The sequence below is a fragment of the Hirundo rustica genome, chromosome 1, assembly GCF_015227805.2.
Source record: "Hirundo rustica isolate bHirRus1 chromosome 1, bHirRus1.pri.v3, whole genome shotgun sequence".
NCBI classification, from domain to species: domain Eukaryota; kingdom Metazoa; phylum Chordata; class Aves; order Passeriformes; family Hirundinidae; genus Hirundo; species Hirundo rustica.
The window spans coordinates 136172523-136195047 of record NC_053450.1 but is presented as its reverse complement, the minus strand read 5'-3'; the positions used below and the strand labels follow the sequence as shown (position 1 = coordinate 136195047).

At 39.5% G+C, this 22525-nt stretch overlaps 2 protein-coding genes across 2 annotated transcripts in view; both read right to left on the bottom strand.

Moving 5' to 3' along the window:
* Nucleotides 1–15348, bottom strand: part of LOC120750528 (macrophage mannose receptor 1-like) — a 34717-nt gene extending 19369 nt beyond the window's left edge. Inside the window, 12 exon segments of the mRNA XM_040059345.1 lie at nucleotides 248–447; nucleotides 3171–3319; nucleotides 3785–3900; nucleotides 5050–5160; nucleotides 5576–5733; nucleotides 6269–6442; nucleotides 7371–7517; nucleotides 8666–8779; nucleotides 9595–9753; nucleotides 11603–11776; nucleotides 12839–13234; nucleotides 15199–15348. Coding sequence (XP_039915279.1) covers nucleotides 248–447; nucleotides 3171–3319; nucleotides 3785–3900; nucleotides 5050–5160; nucleotides 5576–5733; nucleotides 6269–6442; nucleotides 7371–7517; nucleotides 8666–8779; nucleotides 9595–9753; nucleotides 11603–11776; nucleotides 12839–13234; nucleotides 15199–15268 — 1968 coding nt within the window. The 5' untranslated portion in view covers nucleotides 15269–15348.
* Nucleotides 15349–16548: 1200 nt separating this feature from the next.
* LOC120750541 (macrophage mannose receptor 1-like) overlaps nucleotides 16549–22525 on the bottom strand; it is a 34786-nt gene continuing 28809 nt past the window's right edge. Inside the window, 4 exon segments of the mRNA XM_040059370.1 lie at nucleotides 16549–18000; nucleotides 18348–18377; nucleotides 20510–20677; nucleotides 21411–21527. Coding sequence (XP_039915304.1) covers nucleotides 17756–18000; nucleotides 18348–18377; nucleotides 20510–20677; nucleotides 21411–21527 — 560 coding nt within the window. The 3' untranslated portion in view covers nucleotides 16549–17755.

The following is a 22525-nucleotide window of genomic DNA, read 5'->3' as shown; positions in this document are numbered from 1 at the left end:
CGCCTTGTATAAGAAAAATAAGTAAACCTTGCATTACAATTATCCATTATAATATGGATTCAAAATAATTGGATATCCAAAATAATTGGATAACTTTACTTACCACTGATAGAGTGAAAACTTCAGTGATATTTGAATAGTTATGTAAAAACTTGCTGTATTGTTCCATTCTGTGAGGTCTAGATTACTTATCTATTTGGTGCTGTCCTGTTTCCTGGGTAGGATTATGGCAAAAAATGATACTTACTCTGAAGCATGAATTAGTGCTCTTGCTTGTATCCCAACCCAAGGGACATTTGGAATCAGAAATGGTTTCAGAAGCAACAGGAACAGTGACTTTTTCAGCCAATTTTTTGCAGAGAAATTTTGCCTTTATTTGACAGTTCTGAACATCCCATAGTCCAGCTGCATTTCCAGTCCTAAGGGCAACACAACCAGCCTCCTTCCCTTTGTGAGGTAAAAAGAAAATAGAAACGTGTTTTAAAGAGGCTCTTTTGACATTTTTATTGCTCATGTAATTAATTTACAAAAGACTATTTGAAATATTTAGCGTAGTGTCCACTCAGAGGAGGAGCTTTGTGAAAAGAGGAAACCAGCAAGTTCTTCATCATCATCCCTTCCCTTTTGGGTGCATGAGCAATTCCTTGCCTGCCTCTTTCCTCTGCCACTCATGGCAAGGCTTTGGCAACACATCCCCAAGGCTGGAAGGTATTTCATCCTTTCCACTCAGCTTGATTTTGCTCTTGGAAACAATGAGGAGACAGAAAACAAATACTTTCATGGCATAATAGAAAATCATAGAATAATTTAGGTTGGAAAAGATCTGTAAGATTCTAGAGTCCAGCCATTAACACAGCACCGCCAGGCCCACCACTAAACCATCAGTGCCACATCGACACATCTTCACGTCTTGTTAATACCTGCAAGGATGGTGACTCAACCACTTCCCTGGGCAGCCCATTCCAAGGCCTGAGCATCCCTTCTGTGAGGAAACTTTTCCTAGTATCCAAGCTAAAACTCTTCTTATGCACCTTGAGGTAATTTCTTCTTCCCCTATTGCTTGTTGCTTGGGAGAAGAGACTGATCTCCACCTCATTACAACCTCCTTTCAGGCAGTTGTAGAGAGTGATAAAAGTGTCCTCTGAGCCTCTTTTCTTTCAGGCTAAACAACCCCAGCTCCCTCAGCCAGTTTTCATTAGATTCATGTTCCAGACCCTTCACCAGCTTTGTCGACCTTCTCTGGACACGCTGCAGCATCTCCATATTTTTCCTGTAGTGAGGAACCCAAAACTGAACCCAGGATTCGATTTACAGCCTCACTGGTTCCAAGTACGTGTATCAAAGAGTTCAGTTTCAAAGGCAGAATGTTCATATGTGTCATCATGGATTTATCAAAGTCAGAAAACTGTTTAGAATTAGGGAACACATAGAGAGTTCCTTAGTAGCATAGATTTAGTCTAGTGGTAGTGATGCCTTAAAGAACCTAAAAATGAAAAAAACAGACTTTCAAGGTAGTGTAACTATGGGAGGTAATATAAAGGCTGGTCTTTACTGGAAGCTTCCAGGGGCAGATATGGAAAATGACTACAAAATTCCCACCCCACCACATGGTGAATAGTTTTTTAAGTTCAGCAAATTAGCATAATTGACAAAAATCACCATTTAGAGACATGAGAAGTGAGGTAATTTTCCCCATTTCAACCCTCACTAAATCATAGAATCACAGAATTACAGAATCACTAGGTTGGAAGAGACCTTCAAGATCATCCAGTCCAACCCATGCTGTAACATCTCAAGTAAACCATGGCACTGAGTGCCACATCCAATCTTTTTTTAAACACATCCAGGGACAGTAAGTCCACCACCTCCTCAGGAAGACAATTCCAGTACGTTATCACCCTTTCCGTAAAAAACTTTTTTCTAATATCCAGCTTATATTTCTCTTGGTGCAGCTTAAGACTGTGTCCTCTTGTTCTGTCGGTTGTTGCCTGGAGAAAGAGACCAACCCCACCTGGATACAGCCACCTTTCAGCAAGTTGTAGAGAATGATAAAGTCACCTCTGAGTGTCCTTTTCTCCAGGCTAAACAACCCCAGCTCCCTCAGTCGTTCTTCATATGGCTTGTTTTCCAAGTCCTTCACCATCCTCTGGATGCGCTCAAGCATCTCAACGTCCTTCCTAAACTGAGGGCCCAGAACTGGACATAGCACTGAAGGTGTGACCTGACCAGTGCAGAGTACAGGGAAAGAATGACCTCCCTGCTCCTGCTGGCCACACCATTCCTGATCCAGGCCAGGATGCCACTGGCCCTCTTGGCCACCTGGGCACACTGCTGGCTCATGTTCAGCTGCTGTCACCAGTGCCCCCAGGTCCCTTTCCTCCTGGGCACTGTCCAGCCACACCATCCCCAGCCTATAAGGCTGCAGGGGGTTATTGTGGCCAAAGTGCAGGACTCAGCACTTGAACTTACTAAATGTCATCCTGTTGGACTCTGCCCATCCATCCAATCATTCCAGGTCTCTCTGCAGAGCCCTCCTATCTTCCAACAGATCGACACATGCTCCCAGCTTAGTGTCATCCACAAATTTACTTATGAAAGATCCAATACCCTCATCCATGTCATCAATAAAAATACTGGACAGAACTGGCCCCAGCACAGACCCCTGAGGGACACCACTGGTGCCTGGCCCCAGCTGGATGCAGCACCATTCACCACCACTCTCTGGGCCCGGCCATGCAGCCAGTTCCTAACCCAGCACAGAGTGCTCCTGTCTAAGCCATGGGCTGCCAGCTTTTCCAGGAGTATGCTGTGGGAGACAGTGTCAAAAGCCTTGCTGAAGACCAAATCACCCTGGGATGGATCCCATCTGGTCCCAAAGATTTATGTACATCTTCCCCCCTCAGATGGAAACTAAACTTTGTATATGAAAATGTGTCCTGAAACACTGTTTTTCAGCCTTGGTTCCCTGAAAGAACCAAGATAGGATAGGGCTTTGTATGCCCTAGGGCTTGGAGCTCTGGGATATGTTTTGTCCTTCTGTCTAGGAAAAAGGCAGGGAAAAGAACTAGGACTAGCTACTAATACCATAATAAGCTAAAAGTATATGTGTGAAGAATACAGAGAATATATAAAAAGAAAAAGGCAAAAATCATTCTCCATCAATAGAGTACCGGGCATTGCTGCATTCCAGTTTGTGTACAGAACACCTTCACCAGTCACCCACTTGAACATCCCTTGCTCTTCCATGTCTGAGAGACCAATCCAAAAATACTTCTCAGAGCTCAGACCAATGAGGCTGGTCAGATAGGCTTGCTCATATCTGAAATGACAGGATTCAGATGGGATTAAGCCCAGCTTTCCTTCCATCTTCCACTCCTCAGCATCCAAACTGCACAGAGCTAGAATGAATAGATTCTCCATTAAATTTTCTCTTGTGGGGAATATGTTGTTTAACTGGGTCCCAGCTGCAGAAGGGGGTGTAGCTGTGCCATGCTGAAAAACTATTCCTTACAAAGCAGAAGATGCTTTTGTCTGTTCTTTCAAAGTAAAGTACTAGAAAACATTGATGTGTAAATTATTTTTAGTGAGAAAAGCCATACTGTTTTTGTTCATTTTTTTCTTCAGAAAAATGATATTCTGGGGGTTTTTAAAGGTTTTTTTGGTTGTTTTGTTTGTTTGGTTTGTTTTGTTTGTTTGTTTGTTTGTTTTTCAAAAAGTTCTCAACTATTTTCAAAAATTCCAATATTATTGCATCAGATATACAATTTTAAAACTCTTTTCATACCTGTCTCCTATACTTGTTAAATAACCACTGCTCCTTTCACAGGTTTTCTTTGCTTCTGAAAATGTTACAGAAGTATGTCCAACCAGGTAGCAGTAAAAACTGTATCTTTCCCAGCCCTGACAAGAACACACAAAATAAACTTGCAATTAAAAACAATATATGTTCTAGTACCTGAATTTCAATTAATACACATAAACTAATATATTTTAATATAACCTAACATGATTACGTATAAATTTGAATTGCAGTGTACTAATGGAAATTCAGCTTAGCAAACATTCAGTGCAGAAATAAGAGATTTGATGCCTAGGAGTCTCACTCTTTTGATAATACTGGATAAATTTTTACTGGTAACAAAGTCAGGGACACTGAAGGGAGAGTGAATTCAGAATCAGATGAATAAAATTCTTCTGTGCTCAGAACCAAAAAGAGTACTCTGTATTATAGTAGAGATGCTCCCATGTTTTTGAGGCTAGAGGAACAGTAAATAGAATAAGTAATGGATTTAATACATCAGGTCACCTAAAAACTCTGACTGAAGAGGTAACATAGAAACCACTGAAGAGCAAAATCCTCAAAATTACAGCTGAATTTCAAGTCACTTTTCCCTTTTATGCCATCTTGGCATAAAAGGGCATCTATGCCATTTGCTTGCTGTTCCCAAGAAAGGTAATTAAACTCTGTGTTCAGTATTTGGCTGCTGCTTAAGTCCATTGAGCACAATGAGTGTCAGCTCTGTTCCCCATATGGGCTTGTGGGAAAGATTACTAAATATAGAATAGTAGTAAATAGGAAAGTAAAAAGAAGGAAAAGAAGGGAAAAAAAAAAAACAAAACAACCAACCAAAATTGTAGGATACAATAACTTGTTCAAAACAAATTCACTTATAAAAAGGATTTTATTGTTTTGATTTGGCTTCAGTAGTAAGATTTGTCATCATCTTGCATCACACCGCATAGTCCAGAAATTGTTACCAGTCCCTACTACAAGTTCAATAACCACAGATGGTTGCAGAAAAATATTAAAAAAAAAAAAAGGCAGACTATCACAGAATTGGCTTTAGCCCCTTCACAGAAAGTTCTGAAGGGTAATAGGCCTGACATTACTATTCCATATATGGGAATATAGTGAAAATTATCGCCCTGAATTTGTTGTGCAATAACACTTATTAGGGAAGGATAAAAAGAAGAAAAAAGATAATTCCAATGTCAAGAGAAGCTTGTGAAATTTTGCTAGCCAGATTCTTGGTTACGATTTCTTCTTACCTTCAGGCAGGCAGGATCAGTCTTTGCTGTCCCAGAAACTCCTTGTAATGGGTCTCTCCTGCAGATGTAGCCTAACTTCCTGTCACAGGCACTGTCTGCCCAGTATCCATCCTAGTTGCAGTTTGGGAAGAGGTGAAAAACAGTCAGGTAGAACCTTCTTACTTTAGAAACATTATCACTCATTTCAAAATACTGTTTCAGTGTGACTATTTGTACTTTTTAATGGATTTCAAGTATTTGAGCTTGGAGGTGAGGTTATGTTAAGCTAAGTGGCATGGCCAGACTGTTAAGTTTTGGTTGGCAAATAACGTACACTCAGAATCGGTTATGAACATTTGCTAGTTATATGGAATTTCATTTTAAATTTAATTTAGAACAACTGTATGTCTGATTGAATAAAGATAACATTCTCTGATTCTGTGCAACATAGCAACTATGTTAAGTTGCATTAAAAATCTCCCTAGAAATATAACCAAAATTCAAATTGTGCAGTGCTACACTGTATGATTCATGTGGAATGATTCACCTTTCCTGCCATAACAACACAATCTTCTTGGCCAGTGAGTTCATGGGTTGGTTCTCCAGGCAACCATTTGGTGTATGTCACAGGAGTCCCATCACTCCACTCAAAGTACATTTGAATTTTGAGGTCGTTCAGGCCAATCCACAGCTCATCCACAGCTCCTAAGGACAGAAATTCATCTGTGTTACTACCCAAGTTGAAACAGTCCACAGGACCAAGATTTTATGGAGATAAGCTGAAATTGCAATGTTGCAATACAAATTCATCTGTATTAAAAGACAGAGGAGTTTATTTTAAAATGCAGTTCACATTCTTCTTTCAAGAAGTTAAAAATGAGATACCAGCAGGAAATGAGATTCGTCAGCTTTATCAGTAAAGTACATTACTGTATCTACAGCTACAAGGTGTCTGATGCAGATAATCCACTCAAGTGCTGCAGTGGCTAGAGCTGTTCTTTCATGTGATTTCATGCAGTAAAAAACAAATGAAAATTAAAATAAAAGAATTAAACTGAAAATGAAAAGACCATAATGACTTCTCTTGTGGGATTTTGGTTTTCAGATTTTTCTAACCTATATATCTGCAGCCATCCCTATAAATATTCATAAAAAAAATGCAAGAATTATTTTATTTGGTAAGATTTCTTATAGTACAGTTCTCTATTTGTACCAAACACTACCCTGTAGAAATACTCACTATAGCCAAGCCGAGACAGTATGAAGCCATGCTCCTCAGGGTTGTGGATACTGGCCAGGTTGCCATTGCTCTCATTGCAGGAACTTAGAGCTTCTTTCCATTCTTTGGGGTCTCTATGAACCATGAAACAGTGACCTCCATAGGGCAACCATCCTTCTGGGCATTTAACAGGCTCTACATCCCCCCAAAATCAATAGATATTTCAAGTTTTTAAATGGTGCAAACTGAAGTCTAGAATAATTGCAATTACATTTAAAATCAGATAATTAACAAATTAGAATGAAAGGGAAATGGTAACAAATAAACAGTACTTAATTCCACACACATGTATTTTAGTCTGTATGCTGTTGCTTATGGTACTTTTACAGAAAGCACACTGCATTTAAACAAAAGAGGAAAATATTGAAGCCAGTTGTTTCTGGGCTTCATTAGTGTGAAGTATTCTCTAGCAAGATGCATATTTTGGAATTTCATATGTAACATTTCCACACAATATACCCCACCCAATTACATTTTTTATATTTCATAAAGGAAGGGCATTATTACTGCAGCCCAAGTAATTCTCTGCACAGATGGCTTTCCATGCCAACTCACATTAAATAAACCAGAGAGAAGTATAGTAGACAAGTGATCCAAAGGAAGTTGCTCTTTTTTGCCATCTTTCTAGGTTACAGACAACCCCATCAAGAATTTGCTCTGAGCCTACTGATGCCATTTTTCCAAGCCTTCTGTTAGAAACCTCAGTGTTTCCATTAGAATGCACTGCAGGAAGGATGAAGCATCTCTAACTGTATTTTCATGGCCATGCAGACCATGATACTTTCATGGAACTCTATGGCTTAACCCAGTGCCTCTGGAATTGTGAATAATAACAAAAAGTAAAAAAATGCTTGTGTGGTTACTGGGCTCAAGGAACATGTTCAGTATTTAAATATACTTCTCTAAAGAAATAACAATATGCTTTGTTCTGTACCAGTCATCATAGCAGAAAAAACAAATGTCAATTATTCCTTTTTGTTTTTATTTTAAATAGCCATTAAATTTAACTTTAGTGGCACAAATGATGCCTTTATCAAAAGGTTTTTTTATTTGCTTGACATACCTGATGGAAGAACTAAAGGATCCTTTGTGGAATTTTCCTTTTTACAGATATAGCCAAGTTTCAGCTCACATGGCTGGTTTTCCCATTTAGCATCTCTTCTGGGGTTCAGTACTCCACAAAGCTTTTCAGGCTCAGGCTCAGGGCTTCCTTCATGAGATAAAAATAAAATTATTTTTTTGTAGCACAGGGTTTATGTCAGCAGCTTAAAGTTTATGTCAGCAGCTTAAAGAGCAAATTACTGATAACTTTTTCATGTGTCAATTATGGGCTCATGATTTCACTTCTACAATTATTTTTCTACCAGAGATAAGGAAATATAATACAGAAGTACCCATCAAAATATTTCTTTTGATGCTTGTTGCAAAATTCACACTTTCTGCCACGTTTGATTACAGAATAGTGGTTCTTTCTGCACATCCCTTTGGAATTTGAATGCACATTTGGTCTTTGCTGCAAGAACCTCCTGGCATTCCCTCACAACTGCAGTCTCTCCTCTGCCTGCCTCTTCCACCAACACCCCTGGAGTTTCTCCACAGGGCCACTATCCCTGAGGAATGGTCAGTGTTTTCTTCTCAGAGAGGCCCACAGTGTGATGAATTATGTTTTTTTCCCCTCTCACCACAAAAGACAGAATTCTGCAGGGAACTGGAAGTGTGTAGATTAACTCATGACCATAGCAATTGTGTGGGGCTTGGGGGTATGGGCTGAGTGACCTGAGAGCCAACCTTTCAGCCCTGCAAAGTCTGAGGAATTTGAACAGCTCAACAGAAGGTAGAAAATCTTCTACCAGAAGCTTCTGCCCAGACAAAACAGCTCTGGGCTTTCCCCTCATCTTCTGTGCCAGGTAAAGGGAGGTGGCACCTCTGAGACTTGGTAAGGCCAAAAGTTGGACTATGCCTGCATTTATTCAGAATTTGCTGCAAGCGACTGTTGCCATGGCAATAATTAAATGACTTCCAAAGATAAACTGTCAATGCCATACACTCTTGAATGAGAGGAGAAGAGTAAAAAAGCATCAGAACTGAAGAGGAAGGCTTTGCAAGAGCAGTGCACACTGGCAGCTGAGTCCTTGCAGGATGCAGGGTCTGATAACCCTGTGACAGTCGTAGAGATAGAGGATTCCTCTGACTTGAAGGCATTCCCACATTGACACAGCTCAACTAGCGCTTTTTGCTTTATCTGCCTCTGATAGGAGAGGAGGTTATTTAGGTCTTCTGCTTGAAATTCCCTGAATTATATCTAGTGAAGAAAAGCATAATTCTCAGATTATAATTCCAATTTTAAAAGGTTACTACCTGGTGCCCAGTTAAAGTATCTGAAGGGAAAGCCACCACTCCACTGCCAGCCGCTGTTGAGATTCAGATTGTTAAGCCCAATCCAGAGAGAAGATCTCTTGTTGTCAATCAAATCTAGGTAACCAAAAGAAATTAATTCTAATGAGATTTGCTAGGAAAACTTCTGCACTTCCAAAGTTTACAAGAAGATAGTAAAAGTCTGCCCAGTGATTTGTAAGTTCAGTACAGAATTCATATTTATTGGTATTAAACTCAAAGGGTTTTTTCTGTACATAAAGGTTAGAAAATTGAAAAAAGGTTATTTTACCTATTAGTTTTTCTGAACTTAATGCTGTTCTGCAGTTATATGTAAAAAATTAGCTTGAAAGTGGAAAGATTGAATTTCTATTATTAATATTGTTATGTTTTCTTTCTTGTGGTACAATTGATATAGGACCTTTGTTCTACAGTGTGCATAAATCTACAAAGTCTGTATAAAATTTTTATCATATTTAAAACAACTATTTAATTAGATATACATCAATAATACAGATTTATTAACACAAAATATCATCACAGAACATGTCATATAATGTAATTGTTATATAATGGCTGTCTCCTAAAATGTTTCTTCTATTAAGTCCCCTTTCCGGGACCTTTCTGGTGTTTTCTGAGCTTGAACTAACTTTTGCTTAATTCACTAGAAATCCTTAGATTTTTAATAATAATAATAATAATAATAATAATAATAATAATAATGGTAGCTCCACAGCTTACTAAAGTTCTACATTTAAAAACTTAATTTACTGTAATTTTGTTATTTCTTATTAGTAGACACCATTTTCTTACACCAGCTATTTACTGTAATATGATCAAAGCATTAAAACATTTGTAATCAGTCAAAAAAACCTTTTGAAAGAGTTTTTACTGAGCCTTGCTTATTAGTTCACCTCTTAGATATATTTGTTCATGTATCTCTGTGACACTTAATAATTCGGCATTCTGTTGCTGACAGCTCTTCCTTGCTTGATGCCATGTGAGAGCTGACTGGTGGTTTATCTGGTAATAGGTTCCTGTCAAAGGATCCGTACTCCAAAATCTGTCAATGTCTGTGTGAGAGAAAGAAGATTTAGTACCTGTGTTTGTAATGAACATTTTACACAAAGTGTTACGGCAAAATTTAACTGCAAGCTTATCTCTGAAATAACATTTTGGAGCAATTAAGGCTCAGACCCACAACTTATCTTGATCTTTGTTAAGAGGGTGTGTCATTGACATTACCAGTGATGAGGCTTTCATCCTTTATTTGCACTTTCCCCTTCAAATTTTGTAACCTCCATGAGAAAAAAAAATATTGTAAAGAGGCCAATAAATCAAAACTGTATCTTGGTCATTGTTTACCCTGCAAACCCATTCTGAAGCTCATAGGCTATGCCCAAGTTTATTCTTGGCTAGAACACAACTGAAATACAAACATTTGCAGTAATGGAACCTTTCTTGTGAAATTACGCCATCACTAATCAAATTTACGATGCTATAGGGTTGGGGAAGAGCAGCTGGAAAACAGTCCAGTGGAAACAGACTTGGAGGTGTTGGTTGATAACCAGCCAAACATGAGCCAGCAAGTGCCCAGGTGGCCAAGAAGGCCAATGGCATCTTGGACAGAAATAGTGTGACAGCAGGACCAAGGCAGGGGTTGTTCCCCAGTACTTGCCCTGGTGAGGCCACCCTCAAACACTCAGTTCAGTCTTGACCCTGACTACAGTAAAGACCTTGAGGTGCTGGAGCACATGCAGAAGAGGGCAAGAGAACTGGTGAAGGGCCCTGTCAGGAGCAGCTGAGGGAACTGAGGTTGTATTTGTAGTCTGCATGTGTTGTAGATAACTGCAATGATGAAATTATCTTCTGAGCTCACTGTTAGCAAAACTGTTTCCTGAGCAGGTACTAAAATAAGCTATGATTACAACTTGCCCTAACATTTTTTGTTAAGAAAAAACATTAAATTTTTTGAATGGTTTGTTAGCAGAAATGTTTTCTATTTCTTCTTGCATTCCTTTATTGCTGATTCAGGTTTTAACTGATTTTTACATTCTTTTTTTAACTGTATACTCAAATACTAGTGGTAATGTCCCACAATTTTATAATGCCAAATACTTCATATTTTCTAGTTTATATAATGAGGATTTCATGGTAATTTTGAAGCTACTGCTTGCAATATTGCACCAGAGAATAACTTTCACCAAATCAGTCAGAATGATGGTGGTTGTTGGTGGTGGTGAGAGTGTGTTCATCTTGGTTTATCAGTGCAATGCTCCTATCAAAATGACAAATTGTGATTCTGTTTCTGTGGTATTGCACTGAAAACTTAGGTTTGAGGAACCATTTTTAGTATCTTCATGAACAGGTATTTTGGAGTTCTTGATCCTGCACTCCCATGACCATACTTTTATCTGTTAAGATAACACTATTTTTAAATATATTCTGAAATATTAAAAGGGAAATTCTGATGATGCTAACATTTCAGGAAAACTTTTAGCCAATCTTTTAATTTTATGTCTTTCAAAAAACAAACTACCTCCTCTGATGAACTGTAGACCAATCTTGTTATACAGAACAGGGTAGAAAAGGTTAGATGACTGCTATTGCAAATATCAGTGAGCATTAGACTGTGAATAGCCTCTCAATTTTCATGTGATTCTATGCTGAAGAGAGTCATATTTAAAATGCACTGGGTTTTTTTCCTGAGTTTTAACTACTGATGGACACACCCAGACAAATTTCGGCATGACTGTAGGCTGTTAGCAAACAGATTTCTTACTTCTGTCAGGAATGTTATTGCATGAAAGAGACAGTTCACTGCAAGGATTTTCCCTTCTGCATTATTAACAGCATCTCAATATTGCTATATTTACATGGCAGTGTTGTGTTATAGGGTCTATGTCAGCATGTGGGACTTACCAGCAGCTGGACAGAACCCATACAAATGGTCCTGGTCGAAGTCAGGTGTTGTTGCACACCAGAACAAGCCATCTGACCTGCCAGCAGCTGTGCACTCAGCATACCATCTTCCACTCAACAGGAAGGGGAAGGCACATGGAGCGCCATTGGAATTTCCTAACAGTGTAAACAGGTCTGAGGGGGAAAAAGAGAAGTTTTAATATAGCTGTGTGAATATCTGTGTCTGTACTCTCCATAAGACTACGTGGAGAAACCATTACAAGTGTTACACCAGTGTAGCTGGGGAACGGCTGTCTCCCGCAATGACTTTCATGGAAGTTCTTGGTAGGTCTTGCAATTTACATTTTGCTGCTGGGGTACATCATCAGCAGTACCAGCTAGAAATTGAGCAGTTTCATGCTGTAGACAGCTATGAAAGAGCTGCAGTGATTTTTATCTCATATATTTAAATATATTTTTATAAAAATAGTGCTACCGTTTAATCATGTGGCTTGACTTCCACTTCACATCATGTGGCTTAATGTGGGATTTTTTGGCATCTGAAATCTCATAGAATAACTGAAGGTATTATTCATGGAATTATCTCCTTACATTTAACACTGATATATTAAACTTGGAGATTTTTTTTCCCCATTCATCTCATAATACTAATACAATCTCAGTAGTAATAGTATGCAGTTACATAAAATGTTTTGATTTCAAAGTCACAGAATGGTTCAGGTTGGAAGGGATCACAGTGGGTCATCTGGTCCAACTCCCTGCTCAGGTAGGGCCATCCCAGACCACAGGGCACAGGATTGTGTGCAGACAGTTTTTGAACATGTCCACTGAGGGAAATTCCACATCTCTGTACAATCTGTTCCAGTGCTTGGTAAAAGAAGTTCTTCCTCTTATTCAAGCAGAACTTCCTGTGCTTTAGTTTCTGCCCATTGTGTGTTTGCTAGGCATCACTAAGAAGAGTGTTTAACAATTAAAAAAACCTACATCCACATTTGCTTTAAAAGTAAAGAACAAAAAGTATGCACATTTTTTGCATATATCTGAACCTAAGCAGCTGTTTTTCTACAGGATGGAGAGATACAAGCCTGATTATGTGAACTAATCATTCTCTAGTCCACCATTGCCTCAGGGGAAACAATGGGTATCCGGCTAAGGGGGGCAGAAATCAAAAGACCCTATCTCTGATGACAAACAAGTGGATTCAACAAACCACCAAATATAAACTTTAAACTTTACCTTCATGGCTTTGAGAACACAAATCATCCGTGGTTCCATAGATCTTCCATTTATCCGTTGCCTCTGATGCTGTTTTCAGTGCAATATTTTCTTTTTTTTTGCCAGCACTGAGAAATAAATCTTCCCCTTGGATTGACAAGGCTGCACTTCTGCATTCCCATTTCTGGAATTCACTTTTCTTGTTGCATGGGTACAGAGAAATTTTAGCCTGGTTTCTCTTGTAGGGCACTCCCAAGCATTGTGCAAATGCCACACTCATTAACTGATGATCAGAGACCCACCTGAATTTTTGTAAGTCATTGTTTTTCTTGCAAGTGGCTGTTGTGACTGCTTCAGAACTCTGAGCGATTAAACAGAACTTAGTATCCTCATTGAATATTAAGAATATTTCCTTGTCTGTAAAACAAAACATTCAGAATAAGTGGTTAGGGAGAGCACATGGTGAGGGAGGCTTGTGAAGAGAAATATGTGCTGTTTATTCTATGCTGATCTGACTCATGTCAGGAAGCTGAAAATTTTTACAAGGATCAAATGGTATTTTCAAGACATATTTCATTCTGGGAAGGAAAAGTAAGTACAGCTCAGTAAATACATGGGAACACAATACAGAGGAATAAGAACACATAAACTACATTAAGACACCTTCAAAAATTTGATCGTGATAATGTAATGTTATCTTCTTTTGAAATGCATATTTCATTCAAGATTTCCAAAAGAGACCTTCACTGAAAATTTGGAAGTTGGCCATCTCTTTCATGCATTATAGATTTAGCTCCAGTAACATACATCTCCATGTGATCACATTTGTGCTTAATACAGTTATTGAGTGAGCCTTCTGTGACTCTTGCTTCTTCTGGAATTTACATGCTCTGTTATGGTTTGGGGATTTTTTTTTTTAATTAAAAACCGTGTACTTGTGAGTTGTTACCTTGCCTTGATCCAGTATCCTTTCCCTAGCACATCTGTCATAAGAAGTGGGTGGCACACAAGATAGATAGTTAACACTCCCAAAGGGTTCTAGGCAGCCTGATTGAGATAAGTAAGCTCTGCTGGGAAGGGCTGTCCAGAACTGCAGCTCTGCTGTTACACCCAAAGCAAGTCCTGGGCAAACAGCTACATGCTCTTAAAAATGTCAGGTGGCATGCAGGTCTCACTGGGTGTGGGTCATGAGGGACTGAAATTTGGACTATAAGGAATATTCTAGGACCTATAGAACAGGAGGACAAAGTTTTGCTCTTCAGCCCTCTGTGCCTCAAATTCACAGCTGGAAAGAGAGATGCAGCATCACTGTCATATCCATCTGAGAGAATACTTTACAAGAGGCAGTGAGATACCCCTCCACACGCTAAAGAAAATTTTTAGGACAAGTGTAGGATGTTAGGGGAAGCCAGTGTTGGGTAGTGTACAGAGGATAAAGTCTCAGGAAAATTCTGGGAGAGGATGACAGAAAGAATAATTCTTGAGCTCTTCCAGAAGGTCCCTGTATTACTTTGAACAGCTCAGTAATATATGGGAGTTTCACTTTTGCAAATCTAAATTTGAAGTTGAGACTTCCTTTCTTCTTTCCTTGTCCATTTAGGCAAAAAGTTTTAAATATTATAAAGTCTTTTCTTTCTTACTGCTCACTAAATAAGTGTTTAGTGTAGCCCCTGAAGTACCAGCTATTGTCCCTCATAAAATTTTTGGATCTAATAATAGGAGTTCTTGCTGGAAACTGGGAGGTTTCTGCTTTTTTTGAGCTGTGATCTTTGGCCAACTTCAGAGTTTTAAGAATTCCTCTCATCCTTACTCTTACTGCTGTAGTGGTTATTCTACAGCTGTTCTTGACTCTCATATATTTCTAGTATTTTCCCCCCCCCCCACTGGCTTTTTCTCAGCCACACTGCTACATCTTACAATCCACAAGTTCCAGCTCATCCCACACAATCTCATGCTGAGGCTAGGAGATACACATGCAACACCCTATCTAATTCCTTTATCCTTTTCATTTTTTTGTGAGTCAGCCACATATACAGACAAAGACTATGGAGCACACTTTGAAGTCCATCTACGTTACAGAAGCAGACATAACCAACAAATAAGTTGTAGCCAAAATCAATCTTTATTCACATATGTGACTCAGTCCTGACTTCTGACTCTCAGCTTTACCCCATTTTCTATATTCCCCTCTTTTAAAGGAAATCAACATCTCTGTATCTGTCTTGTGGAAACTTCTGTGAAACAACTCCCGTTAGGACAAATATGAAATGCAGAGTAGTAAAGCTATGTGAAAATCTTAAAGATCTTGAGAAACCAACAAGACAACAAAGATGCCCACTTTCACATCCACTTTTGCAGGGGATAGGAAAAAATAGACTCACCGAGCATCTGAAAAGCTGTATGAAGAAATGAGATGAAAACTAAAACTGTAGGAAAGGTCAAGTTTTTCATTCTGTCTTCTTATTCACAAAGAGATGAGATGAAATTAATTGCTGCAGTAGAGGTCATTAAAGAATCAGTTGGTGCTGGCTCCTTCTCAGTTTTGGAGATTTTTAGTTGAAAGAGAAAACTCTGGGCTCTAAATAAGGAAATATCCTGTCACATGTGGTATTTTGAAATCTATAAATAATTACAAAATTCAAACTTTGCATCTGAAAGTGAAGTTTCCATCCATTCAAATGCAAGCAACAAAGTTCAAATGGTTCAAGATTATGCCATTGAATTATTTTTAACTTTTTTTGTTCTGTGCTGGAATTGTAAAATTCTGGCCCTCAAAGACAAAGCAGCAGGGAATGCACTTTAAATGGATGTACTTTAAATGTCATATATATATGCCTGAGAAACTCAGAGAAAAATATATGCAAATTTCCTAGCCAGATAGGTCTTCACTGCTGCAAAAGATAAATTTATTTCATTTACTGCAGTGAGCAATTTTGACTATTTCAGTAAGAAAAGTTAACCCACACAGGACAATTTAATTTTGTTTGATGACTTGACAAACTGAGTACCATGCATACACCTTCCTTTTATCTACCCGGCATATCAGCTAGTAGAACTAGTGTGCTATTATTTCATGTGAATTTATCGTAGAAGGACCAATACAAATGAGTCAAATATTTACAAATCTTTCAGTGATTTTGGCAAAAAAAGCTGGTTTTCAAAATTATTTCGTCCATAAAGTAAAAATGAACTTTAGTACTTTATTCTTGCTTTGTACCAAGCATAAATAAGACAAGGATAGAGGAAGAGTTGCAAATTTTACAAGTGAGCTTCAGTCATTTATTAATGGAAATTAACTACAGCTATGATGCACAGTCCCTAAGTAATTTTTTAAAAAAGGGAGGAAAGAAATTCAGCTGAAACTGTGCTTCTAATTATCTCTCATTTTTCTTGGCTTTATTATGAAGACAAATCTCACGGTATTTTCTACAAGAGCAAAGCATCACTTAATAAGATGGAAGAAATTCATTCACAAAGTACAGATCCTTTGGAGTTGTGTTGTCAATATAAAATATAAAACATTTAAATAATGATATTATGTTGGGATTTTTTTATCTGTTTATTATTTTCATTTACTTTGCCTTTATGATTAGCCATCAAACAGCACAGAATATAGTTCTGTATTTACAAAAAAAAAAAAAAAAAAGTGTGTTTTTTGTAACTTACATGAAGAGAAAAAGAGAAGTTGAAAGACCAAAAAGACTGTCATTAAAAGTAGTTTGAGTAAAGAGTGGCCTTTATTCCTTATTCCCTGCAATGTTTTGTTTAACTGCCTTATCTACCAATTATCAATCCAGTGTCATGTAACATCTGTGCAGTTCTTCTGCACTTTCTAAAGTTATTCACAGAGATGCTAGATGCTTGAGACCTTTTTTTCTTCAGAATGTCATAGACAGCAGAGAATTCCTAAAAGACTTAAACATCTCAGTATACCTCTAAAATATTTCATTAGCAAGGCACTAGTTTTGTGCCCCACTCTTTTACTGGCCTGAATCATGGACACAGTGCCCAGTTATCAGTCCATCTGTCAGAGAGGTAGAGGATAGTATACAAAGCTATCCTAAAATGATTGGAATAAGTGGAATAAAACCACGAATGCATTCTTCCAAAATTTATTTGGCAATTACTTCATTTTGTAGTTTATTTATGGCTTTTTTAGTCATATGCCTTGTTCATGTTTCTGCATCTCCTCCTGTCAGCCTCATTTTTGAGGAAGAAACCTCATTAGATGAACAAATCATGTATCATCTCCACATGCTAATTAAACACTGAAATATTATTGTGTAATATATTGATTATTTATTGATACAGTCTCATGTTCATAATTGATAAAACACATTCAAAGTCATAGAATAGGACTGTGTGCAAAGATTTGTTTTGCAAAATACAAGTTGAAGCCATGAATGAAGGACAAGTATTTGCATTTCACTTATAATTCTATCGCAAGGAAGATATTTGTGTAAAGGATATAAGACAAGGGCAGCAATGGGGACAAACAATTCATGTAAATCTCTGTTTATTCCAAACATCACTTAGGTAACAGTGTGCATGCTTCAGAGCAGTATGATGAGATACTCTCAAAGTACAGGCATTAGGGCTGAGTGCTCTGCAAAGAGTGCTCAGTGTTAGTCTTGACTCTGTATGTGACACTGTCACAAATTCCTAAATAAGTAACCCATATCTTTTGAATCTAAATTCCCAGAAGTTCTGTTATTTTCCATGCTTGCTTAATTATCCATTTTGTACAGTACTAAGTCAATAAATACCTGAGAGGACTTATTGAGGAGCATACAGCAATAGTTCCTAATCTTTACCAAAGGAATAACTGCCAATTTTACTTCATAGTAAAAGTTACATGCACCTAAGAGAGACTAAGGTTTCCTTTAGTTCAACTATATTTTTTTCAGCTTAACCATTTAGTTTGGTTGTGTTATCCCATCAGACAACACTGTGTTCATTTTTTTCTTTGTTGATGGTAGCATCACTTCCATTGTCCCCTGCAGTCAGGGCACGGCTGTATGGCAGCTGCCTGCTGCCCCGCCTCACTCCTCTTCCAGTTCCACTTCCAGTTTTGATCTTGAACATGAAATAAATCACGAAGCCCACCCCCAATAAAATTATGAGGACCAGAGGAAGTAGTATCCACATATTCAGGTGATCACTGGCTTTGTCCTTTTTGGCATCTGTAAATAAGTAAAAAGTAAAAAGAAATGAACGAACTGTAGCTACAAAGGCTATTGAAAATTAAAATTTCTCCCTTAATTACCAGCTGGAAAATCTATAATAATGTCTCTGTGTCAGTCTTTCTCACACATCTGCAAAAGGAGGATCAGAGAGAGGGTGTTCAATTGATTATTCTGGGGTTCCCTAAGGGCCTTGCAATGGCAATTAAGTAAATTAAGCCCTTTATTTATACACACACACACACACACACACACATGTACACACTAAATAAATAATATTAAATTTAAGCATGTGTCTTTGAAATTATTTGGAATATTTGAAACTATTTGGAAGGGAAAAATCCTACCTTCCACATTTCCAGCTGCTTCAAGAATAGCTGTCAAAGATAAAGACAAATGTTTAGTCAAAATCCAAAAAGGTCATATTTTCTTCCTGACAGGTTCATGTTGGCAAACGGTCTGGTAACCTGCACATCATCATCACTTCTGGAAACACATCCGCTAAATTAGGAGAGCTGAAAAGACGTGAAAGATTTTTAACCCCGTATTCCCTTCAATAAAACTGCAGTGTTTGGCATATTAAACCCCCCTTCTTGCTTCTTTTATAATAACCAGAATATCTCCAAGCTAAGTAGTAGTACTTCCTGACCGTCTTAAGAGGACTCTCTCTTCTCCCTGATTAATTAACCTTGCTCTTTTCACGGGGTGTTTCTTGTGGAGACTGGCAAAACCTGATCGACTGCTGAGGACAGCTGAGCTTTCCTGTATCACACATAATTCTTTTGAGACCCAGCAGGTCTTAATTTGCCACGATCTGTTTGCATCTGTAATTACACGTGTAAACCCAAGCCTCCTTGCGCAGCTTTTCCCGTCAGTGCGCAGAGGGCGCCGTCTGCACGGCTTTTCCCGGCTGGGCGGGAGCGGGCTGCGGGAGATGCTGGGAATGGCCCTGTCGGAGGGCCCGGTCCGATAGCCCGGTCGGACAGCCTGGTCGGAGGGCCCGGTCGGACAGCCCGGTCGGAGGGCCCGGTCGGAGGGCCCGGTCGGACAGCCCGGTCGGACGGCCCGGTCGGACAGCCCGGTCGGACAGCCCGGTCGGAGGGCCCGGTCGGACAGCCCGGTCGGAGGGCCCGGTCGGACAGCCCGGTCGGAGGGCCCGGTCGGAGGGCCCGGTCGGACAGCCCGGTCGGACGGCCCGGTCGGAGGGCCCGGTCGGACAGCCCGGTCGGAGGGCCCGGTCGGAGGGCCCGGTCGGACAGCCCGGTCGGACGGCCCGGTCGGAGGGCCCGGTCGGAGGGCCTGGTCCGATAGCCCGGTCGGAGGGCCCGGTCGGAGGGCCTGGTCGGAGGGCCAGGGGGTAGCGGGACCCCAGGCCTGCGCCAGCAGCCGGGCCGCTGCAGCTGAACCAGGGCAATGCATTGGGCCCTGGCGTGTTTGCGAGCACGAAGGGAAAGCAGCTGTTAAATCTGTCTCTTGAAAGGGCACAGAGCTGGCTGTAATGGAATAAATAAATATCTGTTTGGCCCTGATGCGCGATGCCAAAGTACAGAGCGTATTAATACCCCCGACACCGGGTTCTCCAGCAGAACGGCGTTTCAGCACGCTTAGCGGCAAACCCATGAAATAAAGTGGGGAGTGATAGTGAGTCTCTGCTTTCTGACCTCTCGTAACAGTACTATCGTTCAGTAGCGTCTGCTGCCTGCAAAGAAAACTAGGCGTTGTCTTAGAAGCAGAATTTTCCTTTCGAGAACATAACCCTGAACAATGCTGTGACTGCTTCTTCCCCTACCAGCTGCATGTTTGCTTTGGTGGGGGAAAGGACTGAACCTCAGAAACATCCTGAACCTTGGGGTTGTGAAACAGGGCAGGAAATTGGACTTTTTTGCAGAATTAACAGTTAAACTCCAAAATACCACATGGTTGCTTGGCTCACAATATTCTGATATTTTTACTTCCTGGCTAAAGCAGATGGTGCACAGTTATACAGAAACACAATATTGGCGGGGGGGGGGGGGGGGGGGGGGGAGGTGGCGGGGAAGCTAACCAAAATACTTCTGCTCTTCAGTCTCTATATGCTCTCTGGATTGCACTTCCGCTCCTATTTAAATAGAATTGCTTCATCCATCTCTTACTGGAACAACATGTATCATAGTACAGCAAGAGGAAGAATAGCAAATTATTGATGCCACTCTTGTTCCATAGAAAGAAAATAGGAAAAGAGTAGGGAAAAAAAAGTGTTTATGTTGGAGGAGAAAGAAAAAAAATAAAGTTTGATTTTTTTTCAGCAAATATTTATGATTTTTAGTTATTAATTGGATATTCCTCACAGAATGTAAGAAAATCTGAGGTTATGAAGCAAGAAATCATAAATAGGGCAAACAAAAAGTTCTTATTATTTTTGTCTGAACATTGAAACATTTTGTTCACTCATTTGTAATGCTCATATTATGCTATTACTACAGAAATGAAACCATAAATTGAAGGAGTGAATATTAGAGTAGTCACTTACTCTTTGGTTTCTTACAAATAAAGCCTGCTTGGGAAGAGCAAGGGCGGACACTCCAGTAGCCAGTGGCTGCAGACAGCTCCACGCAGAAAGCCAGCTCGTCCACCGAGGGCTGCCCGTCACCCCAGTTGACAAAGTCTAAGGCACTGTTGTCTTGCCAAAGCAGCTGCCCTGATGTGGCAAATGTTATAATCAATACCAGTAGATCCACAGAAAAGGTCTTCACCTTAGTGAATATTGACACATTACTTTATTCAGCCTAATAAATTTCTTTCTTCAGAATTCCATCTGTGGTTGGGGTTTTTTTGATGCATTTTATCTCATTTGATTCTTGTCTCAAAAACAATATAATTGCTTTCCCAAATTATGATTTGCAGATTTATTTGGCATAACTTTCCTTTAATTTCTATTTTTCCATATGTTTGCATAGGATATTAAAGTTTCAAACTGAAAAAAGCTAAATTCAGACTTTTTAGGAAAAAATTCTAAATTAATTCAGTAGCACCCAATGAAGATCAAGAAGTAGTCTTGATCTTCATTGAGTCTTGTAGTCTGCTTGTAGTCTGATAACAGTGTTTTCTTCCAGATGCATGTTTTCTTTAGCAACCAGCCTCATTTTCCCAATACAGAGTCACCGAGGAGCTTGATGCTGGGCTCTGGCTGGACTCTCACAGTTCTCACATGAGTCTTCCCCAGCCAGGAGAAGATGAGAGCCAGTCAGGACTTTTTCCCCAACAGTAAAAGCTTTCTCAGTGACCAGGAATAGGAGACAACCTCAGAGAGGACTCAGGTCTGAACTCCTACTGTACTTCAATTGGTTGCTTAAAAGCTATTTAGTTTAATAATATTTTTTTCCATTTAATAAAGCCTGTTTGTGATTATTTATAAAACTTAAAATAGTTACCATTTACATTTCTGTATATTCCTATCCAAAAGCTGCTTGTCTTACTTGCATATAAATCTGCATGTTCTATTAAAAAGTTTGATTCATCCAGATCTTCTACAGAAGTCAACACACCACCTGTAAAATAACAAATGGAAGGTGATTGGAGATATCCCCAACATAGTTACAGCTTTGAGACAGGTTAGGGTCAGCTGTGGTCAGCTGGGGGTTGGTCTCTTTCTTCAGGCAACAACAGACAGAACAAGAGGACACAGTCTCAAGCTGCGACAAGGGAGATATAGGAAAAAGTTTTTCACTGAAAGAGTGATAAAGTACTGGAATGGCTTGCCTGGGGAGGTGGTGGAGTCACCATCCCTAGAAGTGTTTAAAAAAGACTGGATGTGGCACTTGGTGTCATGGTCTAGTTGAGGTATTAGAGATGGGTTGGACTCGATGATCTTGAAGGTCTCTTCCAACCTAAAAATTCTGTGATTCTGTGATTGTGTAAATAACCTCTCCTGCTGATAAGGAGTAATGAATTTAAATAGAGACCACAAGGTAGTGTCCAGCTGAAGAGGAACAGTACAGACATTGAGAGATGTCATCTGAAGTGAAAGACACAAAAACACAGTGAAGGTGACGACTTTTAAACACCAGGCAAAGTGCACTATGTTTTCAAGTGATTGGATGACGTTGTTCACAGGAATTATGAGTGATTTTTTATTTGTTCTTCATGGTTTGACAGAATAACATGTAGTATGAAATACTGCACAACAAATCTGCAGTTCAAACTGATATATTAGTTTTTGTGGCAGTGGTGGCAGAGTAAGAGGGCTAAGAGGATCTAAAAAGGCATGCAGCAAAAGATCTATTTATTTTCTCTTTCCTGGCCTCCTGAGACATGGATGAGATAGCTGATGACTCAGCAGCAAAGGTGAAAGAGTGCCAAGGTACTGCTCCTGGTCTTGGCCAGGAACAGATGTCTCCAAGGAGAAGGAGGGAAGCATTTTCCCTCCCCAGGCTCTGCAGTCTGTCAGGGAGCCTTGCTGATAGAGCAAGGCAGCACATGCAACCCCAATTTGGATCAACTCCTTTTGGATCACACAGCCCGTGTTAAAAATGCGTGATGGTTATTA